At 51.1% G+C, this 13406-nt stretch overlaps 1 protein-coding gene across 19 annotated transcripts in view; it reads right to left on the bottom strand.

Moving 5' to 3' along the window:
- Positions 1–13406, bottom strand: part of NAV1 (neuron navigator 1) — a 267596-nt gene that overhangs the window by 28834 nt on the left and 225356 nt on the right. For all 19 annotated transcript variants that reach the window (XM_083508512.1, XM_083508528.1, XM_083508514.1 and 16 more), the window contains 4 exons: positions 4287–4425; positions 2475–2772; positions 1397–2087; positions 151–606 (listed from right to left, as the gene is read on the bottom strand). In XM_083508512.1, coding sequence (XP_083364638.1) covers positions 151–606; positions 1397–2087; positions 2475–2772; positions 4287–4425 — 1584 coding nt within the window. The remainder of the gene's footprint in view (positions 1–150; positions 607–1396; positions 2088–2474; positions 2773–4286; positions 4426–13406) is intronic.

The following is a 13406-nucleotide window of genomic DNA, read 5'->3' as shown; positions in this document are numbered from 1 at the left end:
CCCCAACTGCCTTCCTTGTTGCTCTGCAATACTTTAACTGCAGGGAATAGGAATTGCTTCACAGAGAACCAACCATGTTTCCAAAAAAGCCCCATCCCCTTTAGCCTGGGGATCATGCCATCAAACAAAAGCTACCCCACTTTCTTCTACCTGTCCAGGTGTGTGATCCTGGGGCTCCCCGTCCAGGACATCTCACTGGGTTCCTCCTCAGCAGCCACAACGGGAGGGGTGGGAGCAGTGGTGGGAGCAGTTGTATTGCCTGCAGAGAAGGGGCTGTGCAGGCTCATGGGCATCTGCAAGGACTCCATGCTCCTGTGCAACCCTGAGAGCTTGGGGTACATGCGGGATTCCTTGGGGATGCTGAAGCCTCCCATGAGCTCCAGGCCCTGGGAGAAGCTAGCAGAGTTTATGTTAAGGACCGGAGCAGGGCTTGGCGTGAAGCACGACGTGAGGTGGGGGCCCACGTTTGCTGCAGCTGGATGGGACTCGTGCAGTTTGCCACCGTGCATCTGGTGTTCGCTGGAGGGAGGGAGGTCCAGACTGTTGGAGTTCACCTTGTCCAGATTGGCCAGAGAAGGAGCTTTCACATAGCTTTTGGCAGCTGACCTGAAGGAAAGCAACATGGTGTTAGAAGGCGACTGTGGGCAGAGACTTGGAGCTTTGCGTGGCTCTTATCGTACCTTTTATTTATTTGTTTAACAAATTTCTTAACCCAGCCATAGGCCTGCTAGAAACACCCACAATTGTCAGGCTATGGGGAATCGGATCCCTCCCCCGGTGGCAGTAAATAAGCAGATCAAACAAAAGGAATGTTCTTACTAGATAAGTTATCTAATAATCACAGTGAAAGACAAAGGAATACATATCTCTCTAAAAATGGTGTTGCTCCCAGTAAAGGTTCACCCCCTCCATCACCATTAATCTATGTCACTCCAACGTCGGGTAATCTGAGCTTTCTTTTCTATCACTTTCTAAGCCCGTCTAGTCTTAGTTGAAGGGGGGTCATGAATGCTGTCCAAGGACACTGAATCTGTCAGTTGTCTCTCTCCTGGTATTTCCTCTTCTAGCTGTTCTTCACCCAGCTTTTCCCCTCTGGACTATGCCCCTCTGTAAACCTCTGTTCTAAATCCATACTGTCCTCCTGCCCTTGGGAAGGTTCAGAAAAAGGGGGAGCGATTCCCACCATTCCTCCTCAGTCCAGTCCCTGACAACAATTCTTTTTTCTCCCAATTATATTTTATTAAGTTTCAACATTTTCAACATATACAATCAAAACACAATTTCGTCATTTCTCTTATTTTTGTCGACTTCCCACTCTCCCCTTCTGCTGAACCCTATCTTCTACCTGTTAAATCATAATCACGATATTATAATCAACACCCACAATTCTTCTTACCTGAGTGGAGTTGGTGGCAACTCAGCCACTTTAGCAGAAGTCTGGTGCCCACCTTGAGCCTTCGGGGTGCTTTCAGGGGAGCCGATACTCTTGAGTGAGACGCAGTCAGAGTCCAGGGCCACAGCTTTGGCTTTGGCTTTCTCCTTCTCCCTGTCCGTCTGATTCACCGGCACTGGCGTGCTCCGGCCTGTGCCAATCTTAGAGGGCTCTTTCAGCCGTGAGACGCTGATGCTTCCTTTTGTGCTGAGCAGGCTGGGGTCAATGCTGCTGCTCACTGGCCGTGGCCCACTGCGTCCACCAGTCACGCTCATGGAACTAGATTTGGCTGGGCGTGGCAGGCTCCGGTACTGGATGTTGGTGCGGGCCCCTGGGGCCATGAAGCCAGGCTCCCCAGCATTAGAGACATCCAAGCTTGTTTTCCTTCCATTGACTGGCTTGACTGGGATGCTAGAAGTCTTCTGGATCTTACCAAGGGTGGCCGAGCCACCAGCTTGCATCACCGTGGCAGTGCCAGTTGCAGGAGGTGGCTTCTTGTAGCCAAAAGAGCCGGAAGTTGTGGTCCGGGTCAGCCCAGAAGGGGGCTTCTTGGCATCTGAAATCCGATCTCGGCCAGCATCAGACGATGAGCGCTGCAGGCTGGCGTTCTTCACTGAAAGCTTGTTCTTGTCTGTTGCTTTTGCTTCAGGTTTACCTGCAGGAGAAATAACTCAGTTTGAAGAAAAGGCATTTGTGCACGCAGCTTATCAAACTTATCAAAAAGGTACTTAGTCAGGACAGCCAGTCCCTGCACCAAAATGAGCACAATGTCAGGGCACACGTCAGTACAACCATCTCCCAAGCTAAATTGTACTGATTTTGTTTCAGGGAACATGATCAAAGACTTTACTGAGATGAGATGCAGCCCTAGGATGTATCGAGCACATTCCAGGCTCCCTTCTTAATCTGTGGCCTACAGTTAGTCATGCACCTGTGACTGCACTCTCAAGATGAATGGGAAGCAAACAGGCAAGGAAGTGGAGGTGGCAGCCACAAACCTGCCTAGCTAACACTAGGGCTCCACTTCCTGTTCCAACCTCACCTGCCACTTTGAGGGTCTGGGCTGTGTGGGTGATGGGAGAGGTCACTGCCACAGGAGGAGTTTTGCCCTTCTTCAAGGAGCCCGGTGGGCCCAAACTGACTGGCTTTTTCAGATCTCCGCCTTTGGCAGGAGCCTCGTCACAGCTTTCCGAGCGCTCCCGTCGCCATTTGGAAGAGCTGTGCTCCATTTTCAGACTCCCGCTGTCATAGTCCATCTTCTTCTGAGCCTTCTCTTCTGGCTCTCCGTACCAGTTCAGCCCACTCTCTGCCAGTGAGCGCTTCTCAGAGTCCGTGCGCAGCTGTAAGGCAAGCAGAAGAGGATTCTGTTAGCTGGTACCTTAACCTTGCCACCCAAAATACTCCCCCAGCCTCCTGTGTGCACATAGGAAGCTGCCTCAAACCAGGCCTGGCTATTTCTCCATCTGGCCCGGACAGCGGCGTAGCGTGGGTTATCAGCACCCGGGGCAAGGCAAGTAATTTGCGCCCCCAAACCCGGGGCAAGGCAACTAATTTGCGCCCCCCAACCCCTAACCATGGTCATTAATACTGACGGCTCTACTCTGGGGCAAACGTCGTGGTGACTACTGCCCTCCGTGGTGTTGTTTTTGCAATTAAAGGACCCCTGCCTCAAATAAAGCATCTTGGGGATTGGGGACTGGGATTTGCCAAGGGAGCTGGAAATTGCAGTTCAGTGGCGGGTCAGGGGGAGAGGGTCCCTTCCGTGTCTGGGTGCCGCGGGCCCCTTTGCGCCAAGACGCGCATCTTTGGGCGTCGCGGCGCAGCCTTCTCAGTCTCCCTCCCCGGCCCGGCTAGTCCCGACACGGCTTCTTTCTGGCGCGGGGAGGGGGCGGCTCTGGGGCCAGTGCGTCGGCCGGCCTCCGGCGCGGGTGAGGGGGGGCCCCGTCGGGGCGGGTGGGCGGTCTTGGCGCGCAGGCACTAGAGCGCCGCCGATGGTGCGTTTGGCGGGCTGCGCGCGTCCAGACAGCGACCCGAGCCTGGGCGGAGTGGCGCTTGGTGCCGGAGCCTCCGCCCGCAACGCCCCGTCGAGAGACCCGGCCGGAAGGAGCCTCGAGCCGGCTGTCGGACGCGGTTGAAGCAGCCAGGGCGGCATGGCAGGCGGCGTGCACCCCCTGCACCCCCCACGCTACGCCACTGCTCTCTGCCCCACCGCTAGGCTTCGGAGCAGCTTTCCGAAGGCTGGCGGCGGGAGGAGGTCTCTCCGCCTGGACAGTGGGGTTCCTGCTTCCTCAAGGAGGGCCGGCCAAACGCGCCCCCCCAAATGTTGCGCCCGGTGCGGCTGGCACCCCTGGCACCCCCCACACTACGCCACTGGGCCCGGAATGGTCTGTTCTGTTTGGTGAAAGTTCTACAGGGTCTCAGGGGAAAGTCTTTTGTGTCTTCTGCTACCTGGGTATTTTCTTTTTTAGTAGAGCTGCCAGGAACTGAACCAGGGACCTTCCGCATGCGTAGAATATGCTCTACCATAGATATAGACCTCCCCTCATCATAGCCCCACAACAACACCAGCTTAACAAATGGGAGAGAAAAAACAGTCCTTCAGTTCCAAAGGCACTGGTCGCTCCTGCATCTGCAGGCAGAAAATGGGATAGGCATTCAGTGCTTTGGGGGCTGTGGCTCCCCCCCCCCCAATATAAGGAGAAATTCAATGGCAGAAGTATTCATCTTTCCCCTGAGAACACTTTTAAGGAGAAAGACAGCACAGGGCCTCATGCAATTTCTTTCTCCGGTACCAAAACTGCAGCAGCAGCAGCATGAAAACATGGCGGATTCTCTGGGTGCCTGTCCTACCTACCGCTATGGCGGAGTTCCTGCGAGAAGCCGTGGGGGTGGAAGGCAGGGAATTGAGCGAGGAGCTGGCATTGAACTCTTCTGAGCTGAGATTGTCAGAGGCATCGCTGAGGCCGCTGCTGATGGAGCTACTCTCATCCCAGCTGAAACACACAGGAGGCAACAATGGTTAATAATAGTCCATAAAAAGTATAAAATCCAATTAAATATCCACACAGCAGCAGTCAAATATTAGGCAATATTGCCAGCTCAAAGAAGATGCTTTGTTTGTTTATTTAAATATTTATACATCACACTTTAATAAAAATACAACAAGACAGTATTGATGACTACCCGAGAGTGCATACTTTGATACACAATTTGTCACAGATTTATTGCTCCCTAGCACCCTAATAATCCTTTCTTACAACCAAGTTGGTCAAAGTGTGGTTAAAGGGTGGGTTTTGGCCATATTTCCAGTGCATATAAGTGAAGCAAGGATCTTTTAATTTCCACATCCCTCCCCCCCACCCCAGCTACTGTGTGTGTGTGTGTGAGAGAGAGAGCGCGAGAGAGAGCGTGTGCGCGTGTGTAGTACAAACTCAGTTTTAGCTGCTAGGACTAGGCTTGCTTGAGAACAAAAGCTCAGGCTAGTTTACTCTTGTCATGTGGATTGTCACTTCAGAATACTATATTCATATACATTAACATACATTGTAAAAACCAATCCAAAAATCAGTGTGTATTTTGCAAAGTGCTCAGATGCAGAAACTGAGGTGTTCAGCTCAGCTGCATCTTGGAACAAGATAGAGCTGGAAAAGAGTGTTGGTCATAAACAGTCGGACCTTGGGGAATCCCAGAAGGAGACTCGGGGTCAAAGTAAGAATGAGGAATGGTTGCCAACCCTCTCACATGGGACAGGGGTCCAGGGACACCATGAACAGGAAGAAGCTTCTTTCCTATGTGGAGGGTCTGTGAGGAGCAGGTGCATGAGGGAAGGAGGAAGAACACTGTGTATTTTTTTATTTAAAAAAGTAAAATAAAATACTTCTTTCATGTCATCTGGCACTTTGCACTCAAGAATAAATAGTGTAGACCATTTCAAATAATGATAGAACCATGTCTGATAGGCAGTTCCAGTGTCTAAGAATTTCCTTGGGGGGATCCTTTGTACAAAGGTACCGTAAGCAACAATGGTTGCCAAGCAAGGAACCTTATTTAGCATGGTAATTTGGAAGAAATCAAACTATCTGATGACTACAGAAGACTTTGCAGCCCTACTAATCAGTTCTACATGAACAATTGTCACTTTGCCCAAATTTCATAAAATAATCCAGTTTTCCTGATTTATTCCAGCCTTGCTGCTAGCACGTAGTTGGATGAGCAGCTTGCCAGACAAACCATGTAAGCCACCCAGTAAATATAAGTGAGCAGGACTTGTACAAATTTGTTTCAAGCTACTAAATGTTTTGCACATATAGTTGCTTCACTTTGAACCCAGTAGCTGAAGCTTTCTAGAAGATGGAGATTATTTTTATTTTTAGCAAGGAGTAATCTGGTAGAAATTGAAAGGTGGGGTTAAGTGACAGACAGTAACAGAACCAGAATGTGCTATAACTGAAACCATTGGCAGGGAGAAGCAGCCACATAGGGCACAAAAGTTCAGTGCCTTCACCAACATGGAACATTTTTGTAGATCTTGCTTGGATGCATTCTAACACATGACAATCATGAGGACTAGAACACTGTTTATAATGAAAGTATTTTTGAGAATACTTGTCACATATGAGATTTTGCATCAGATGCAGAAACCCCAAAATGTGAATAGTCCAGGTTATCTACTAAGTGACCCCTAGTCTGTTGTCAGTCCTCTTATAAATGCCCAAATGAGCTCTCATTAACACAGGATCTGTGTTAGCTGCAGCTAATTCAGCAGCCAGCGGAAAAGGGTCTAGTTAAAAATGTCCAAAATGCCTTCCTTTGTACTGCAGAGGGGGCTATTGAGAGTAGAACAGCATCTCAGCCTGCGTATATTGCACCTGATTACTTTACCCGTCTAGCACCAGCCAAGGAACTAGGAAAAAGAGAGAGCAAAGTCTTTCCCCAAGATAGGTGTTGAAGCAGGAGACTGGCAGATGCTAATCCAGGCATTACCGAATGTCTACACTGTGACATTTATTGTGAGCTGCTGCCAATGTCAGCCAACAGCCAGGCTGTAAAGTGCACCACAGGGAGATCATTTAAGAAAGCAGAAGCGATTGGCTTAGTTTTGAATGGCACAGTTACTATCAGTCCTTAGCACCTGATGGTATGGAGAATTTCTAGAGAGGTGAGCTTGTTGTTCTTTTTGTTACTGGCTCTGAGATGGCTCAGTTGGTAGAGCATGAGACTCTTAATCTCCGGGTCATAGGTTCGAGCCCCACGTTGGGCAAAATACTTGCTGGAGGTTGGACTAGGTGGTCCTCATGGTCCCAATGCTGTAATTCTATGTTATGTATTTTTCTGTTTTTATTTTGTAACCCACCCTGTGATCGTTGGATGAAAGACAGCAGAGAAAAGAAAAAAAGTAAGATCTGAGAACCCAAGAGTGTTTGTGGAATGTCTGGATGTTAAGGCAAGAGAGTGTGAGCCAGAACCGAGTGAGCGCTGTTATCTCCTCACCCTTGCCCCTCCATCTTAGCTCTGCTGAGCTTGCCCAAATAGAGCAACCTTCATTCTCCAGGCAAGGGGGCAGGATTTCCATCCTTCATGGCACCAGCCCCAGCCTGCATCATTCCTGTTAGGGATTGATTAGCTGCTTGTGCGTAAAAGTGCTCCCTCAGAGTTTGTGCGACCCCACAAACCTCCGTGTGTGACGGAGCTCCTCAGACATGTCTGCTCTAGTCACTAGTAGAGTCCGACAGTGGCTGTCTGCGGAAGCGTTTCCAGCAAAGGAGCTCCTTAACGGAAACGCGTCTCCTGGACTCACGGCGTGACAGTTTCCGGCGAGGTGTGGGTCTCCCTATGGGAGACTCAGATACCTCCCCACTGTTCTCGCTGGAAGCGTCCGTCCCTGAGCCCTCCCTCCTGCTCGCATTCCCTCAGAGATCCACTCCTCCCCCTGCTGGTCCCTGCTTCAGCTGTTGAGTCTCTTTCTTCCTCCCTGAGCCCCTCCACCACCTGATGCTCCGATGGCAGTTCCCTGACATCCACCTCCCCTCCAGGGCCCCCCTCACCCCCTCCCATTTCCTCTCCCCTGGGAGGTGAAGGGCTAAAACCCCGAAAAGAATCTTCCTCATCTTCCGACGTCTCGAACAATTCCCTCCATCGATCGTCGTCCTGGCTCGCTGAATCCTCTTCCTCTTCAGAATCTGGGAACCCCTCCAACTCCTCCTCCTCGTCGGTGGTGGCAAAGTATTCCCTTCGGAACCTCGCTACAGGCTGAGGTTTACGTGGGAACCTCTGATGAAAAGTCTCTATTAAAACTTCGTCATTGACATCCTCTGCCCTAACCCAGGTGTTTTCCGACTCCGGTTCCCCTTCCCACATTACCAAATACTCTACTTGATCTCCCTTCCACCTGGAATCGAGGATCTCCGCTACATGGTAGCTGTGTTCCTTCTCCTCCATTGCTGGTCCCCTAGTGACCCTCCCTTCACTGTCTCCTCTATACGGTGACAGCAACGACCTGTGAAAAACTGGGTGCAGCTTCATGTGGTTCGGTAACCGGAGCCTGAAAGCCACTGGATTGACCTGCTGCATGACTTCAAACGGACCCAGCCTTTTGGGTCTTAATTTCTTACAACCTCCTTTGAACGGCAACCCTTGGGTTGACAGCCACACCTGGTCCCCCACCCTGATGCTTTCACCTTCCCTTCTGTTTTTGTCTGCCTGCCTCTTATATTCCTCCTTAGCCCTGTTTAAGTTGAGTTGGAGCTGGCGATGGATCGCTTCCATTTCTTCAACGAACTGTTCAGCAGCTGGAACGCTCCAGTTCTCCCCCTCCCCCCCTGGGAAGGCTCTGGGATGGCACCCGTGATTAGCCAAAAAGGGGCTCATCCCCGTGGACACGTTCTCTGCATTGTTGTAGGCAAATTCTGCCAACGCCAGCTTCTCCACCCAATCATTCTCTCTGTCATTAACATAACACCGCAAATATTGTTGGAGAACCCCATTTGCTCTTTCCGCCTGCCCGTTGGTTTCTGGATGACGGGCCGTTGAAAAATTAACCTCTACATGCAGTAAGCTCATGAGCTTCCTCCAGAACCTGGAAGTAAATTGTTTCCCTCGGTCTGAAACCACCCTCAAGGGGGCGCCATGCAACCGAAACACATTCTCTACAAACAATTTGGCTGTTTCTTCTGCTGTGACCGCATGTGAGCAGGCTATAAAGTGGGCCATTTTAGTTAACAGGTCTACTACCACCATGATGGCTGTTTTCCCTCTAGACCTTGGCAGATCCGTCATGAAATCTATTGCCACTGCTTCCCACGGTCTTTCAGGTGTGGGCAGTGGTTCTAATAAACCAGCCGGCGCCCGCCTCTCCCCCTTGGCTCTTTGGCATTGTTCACACCCTCTCACATACTCCCGCACATCTTCCCTGACCTTGGGCCACCAAAATTCCCTGGTAACCAGCCACATGGTCTTGTGTTGCCCAAAATGCCCTGCTGTGGGGTTATCGTGCAGCTGCTTGAGTACCTTCTCCCTCAATTCCCCTTCAGGTATATATAACGCTCCCTTATAATACAATGCCCCGTTTCTCTCCTCAAAACCACCGGATTTGTCTCCCTCCCTCCTGAGACCCCTGAGTTTGTCCTGGGCGTATGCATCATGCACCGTACCCTCTACCAATTCCCTTTGCCCCACCAAAGTCGCCCCACACACCCAGCGGTCCTCTGGAATGATATGGGTTTCTTCGGGTGCTCCCTCCCCCTCCAAATATTCAGGTTTGCGTGAGAGAGCGTCCGCCCTAACATTCTCTGGGCCTGGCACGTAACAAATCTCAAAGTTAAATTTGGAGAACTCCTGGGCCCATCTCAACTGCCTTTGGTTGAGCACTCGCGCAGTTCTCCAGTACTCTAGATTTTTATGGTCCGTGCACACTTGCACCTTATGTTGTGCACCAACTAGCAGATGCCTCCATCTCCGGAACGCCTCATGAATAGCAAGAAGTTCTCGGTCGTACACCGTGTAGTTCCTCTCGGATTTGTTCAGCTTTCGCGAAAAGAAGGCACACGGTCGCCACTCTGACTCCTCCTTCCCCGGCTGCAGAAGAAGCACCGCCCCTATGGCTCTGTCAGATGCGTCTGTTTCAACCCTTAGCTTCTTTCGTAAATCCACATGCAGAAGTTGTTCTTCAGAGGCGAAGGCCCTTTTCAGCTCCTCAAACGCTCGCTCCGCCTCCGCCGTCCATACAAACTTCTTTTTACTGCTGAGACAGTCAGTGATGGGCGCCGTCAGGTGGGCGAAGTTGCGGATGAACTTACGATAAAAGTTTCCAAACCCTAGGAACCTCTGCACATCCTTCTTGGTTTTGGGTGTTTTCCATTCCAGCACTGCCTGTACCTTGCCGGGATCCATGGCCAATCCCTTGTCTGACAGGCGGTACCCCAGGAATTCCACCTCCTTGGTATGGAACCGACACTTCTCCAGTTTCACCCACAGCCTGTTGGCTTGCAGTCTGCTCAACACTTCTCTGACATCTCTCACATGTTGCTCCTCATTCTCCGAATACACCAACACATCATCTAGGAAAGCAACGCAATTCTTGTAGAGCAAAGGGCCCAGTACGTGGTTCATAAAAGATTGAAAACACGCTGAGCCTGCTTGTAATCCAAATGGCATAACGAGGTATTCAAATGCCCCCAAAGGGGTAAACATGGTGGTTTTCCATTCATCCCCTTTCCTTATGCGTATCAGGTTGTACGCCCCCCTTAGATCCAGCTTTGTAAAGATCTTTCCCTTCCTCACCCTGGTCAAAATATCATCAATCCTGGGCATAGGGAAAGCCACTGGTTCAGTCACTGCATTTAACCTCCTAAAATCACATACAAGTCTCGGCTTGTCCGCGTTTTTTTTGTCCACAAAAAACACTGGGCTACCCCCTGCTGCTTTGGACTCTCTGATGAAGCCTCTCTTCAGGTTCTTGTCAATAAACCCTCGCAACTCCTGCATTTCTCTGTCTGACATGGCATACAACTTGCCCACGGGAAGCTGTGCTCCAGGGAGTAAATTGATCTGGCAATCAAAGGGCCTATGAGGTGGTAGTTGGTCAGCTTCCTTCTCGCTGAACACGTCGCTGAGATCTGCATACTGTGGTGGTACCTTCACCTTCTCCATTACTTCAGTCCCTGCTAGGGTGGCTTGGGCCCCTGCTGAACCCTTTTCCCCTTTGCAGTGTTCTAAGCAATGTGCTGAACCAAAGGACACCACTCTTTGATGCCAGCCAACCAGCGGATCATGTAGAGCTAGCCAGCTCATTCCCAAAATAATGGGAGCGCCTCCCAGGGTGGCCACATTAAACGCTATCAGTTCTGTGTGCCTTGCCACCCTCATTATCATTGGGACAGTCTGCAAGCTGACTCCTCCTCCCAACAACTCCCTGCCATCAATCGTGGTCACCTGCAGGGGGTTGCTTAAAGGGATAGTCTGTATCTGGTGTTCAGCAGCAAACTCCTTGCTCATAAAATTGCAGGAGCTGCCTGAGTCCAATAGCGCCTTTATTTTTAGGGGGTGCCCATTTTGCAGCTCTAGCGACACTTCAATCCCTAGAGCAGGTCGAGGAGCTTCTGGCACGGGCACTTTCACTGCTCTTTGGCCTGGCTGCAGTGCCCCGATTGTGGCAACCAGGCGTTGGCTTTTACCTGCTCCGTTCCCCCCTGTTCTCCCCCCTCAACAGCTCCCACCATCCCTTGCCATTCCTTCCTCTGGGGGCAGACTCTGGCAAAGTGGCCTGGCTGTTGGCAGAGATAGCATTTCCGGGCGCCCTTTCCCTCCTTCTTAGCCCCCTCGCTGGTTTTTGAAAATGCGCGCGCGCGCGCTGTTCCGATTTCCATCGGCTCTGCCGGCGGGAAAGCTGGCTCAGGAATGTCTGGAATGCGGAACTCCTTCCAACGTTCCCCTCTCCCTTCCCGCCTCTCCAAGGCTCTTGCCTCCTGCCGCGCTCCTATGGTCAGCGCAGATTTGGTCAGCTGATCCATAGACCCCGCCCTGGGGCTCCGTGACAGCTCGTCTTTCACCGCCGAAGAAAGACCTTCTTCAAATAGCATCTGAATGGGTGGCGCCGATAAATCCCAACCCAGTCTGTGAATCAGCATGGTAAACTCAGTCCAGTACTCACGGACAGATCGACTTCCCTGCTTGCAAGCCATTAGCTGTCTGCGCACCACCCCTTCCTCAATATCGCTGGAAAACATGATATCCATTGCACGAAAGAACTTCATCGTGTCCTTTAGTACGTCATTGTGCGTTGCCATTAGGGGTCGAACCCAGTCTCTCGCCCCTTTCTCAAGATGCCCAATTACGAAAGCAACTCGCGATTCCTCATCAGGGAACTCATCGAACTGCACATTAATGGCATATTGCATCTCTGTCCTAAAGGCATGGTAATCCTTGGGGTCCCCCCCAAATTTCTGCACCAATCCTGGTACCTTTCTGGGGAACTGAGTGGCTCTCCCCTTCTTGTCTGCATCCTGAGCCCTTCTCTCCTCCAGCCTCGCCGTCTGCAGCGCCAGTTGGACCTCCAACGCTCGGTATCTATCTTCCAAGCTTGGACCAGCTCCAGCCCCCGCTCCTCCGGTTCCGGTTGGTTCGCTCATGATGCTTTCTCTTGCACAGGCAGCGTACAGAGACTGTCGGACTGCTGTTAGGGATTGATTAGCTGCTTGTGCGTAAAAGTGCTCCCTCAGAGTTTGTGCGACCCCACAAACCTCCGTGTGTGACGGAGCTCCTCAGACATGTCTGCTCTAGTCACTAGTAGAGTCCGACAGTGGCTGTCTGCGGAAGCGTTTCCAGCAAAGGAGCTCCTTAACGGAAACGCGTCTCCTGGACTCACGGCGTGACAGTTTCCGGCGAGGTGTGGGTCTCCCTATGGGAGACTCAGATACCTCCCCACTGTTCTCGCTGGAAGCGTCCGTCCCTGAGCCCTCCCTCCTGCTCGCATTCCCTCAGAGATCCACTCCTCCCCCTGCTGGTCCCTGCTTCAGCTGTTGAGTCTCTTTCTTCCTCCCTGAGCCCCTCCACCACCTGATGCTCCGATGGCAGTTCCCTGACAATTCCCTTGCTCGCTTCAGCCTCATACATCAAGCCCCCGATGCGGGCTGCTCACATTCACCTATTTCATGACTTGATTTACCCAGAACAATCAAACAATAGTCACTCACTGGAAGAGGCCAAGGGACATAAGGCAGATTCCAAGGACCAGAACTGGACAGGGGCACTGAACTCCTTTATGAAATCCAGCGCTGGGCAAGAAAGCAGCTCCAAGGACAACAAGAGGAGGGTGCAAAGAAGGCGCTTGGGAGGCCACTCATCCAAAAAGCATCTCTCATATGCCTTAACGCCATCCACAGATCCTTGGTAGCAGCTGCAGGTTGTACTCACCCAGCAACATACCATCTTTAAGTACTCAACCATTAAACAGATGGTTTGTGCTGGGCTGGAGTTGGAGGAGAAGAGAGTATTTATAGAACTGTGGGGAAGGAGGAGAGTTTAAAATGTTTGAGAAACACCTGGTCTGGAACAGACAGAAGGAAAGGAGCAGCAGCCAAAATAGCCAAACCTCAAGCTGATGCTCAGAAAGTGAGGGGCTGGATAGGTTGGTTGGTTGTAGTCTTGTGTTGTACATTTTAAAACTATCTATCCATCTATTCAGCGGTTATTTCTATTCAGTTATTTCTATTCAGCAGTTATTTATCATTACTGAATCTAAATAACGGGGAAAGGCATGCCTGCTACCTGTAACAAGCCTTTGTTGCTGCTGTGCTTCAAAGCTTAAAATCATGAACATAGCCTGTCAAAATGTGGGTGGCAACAAAAGCTATGTGGATGATGTAGCTAAGTGAGCCACGTTTCCTTGGCCTCCATTCGCCAACATTTGTCACCCAAGGTTTCCATGAAGAGTCCCAGGCAAGTTCAGTCTGAATGAGAGCAAACCCTCCTTCGTCGG

This window comes from Podarcis liolepis (genome assembly GCF_965112155.1).
Source record: "Podarcis liolepis genome assembly, chromosome: 6".
NCBI lineage: Eukaryota > Metazoa > Chordata > Lepidosauria > Squamata > Lacertidae > Podarcis > Podarcis liolepis.
The sequence above is the reverse complement of the archived record's forward strand: the minus strand, read 5'-3'. Positions and strand labels throughout refer to the sequence as shown.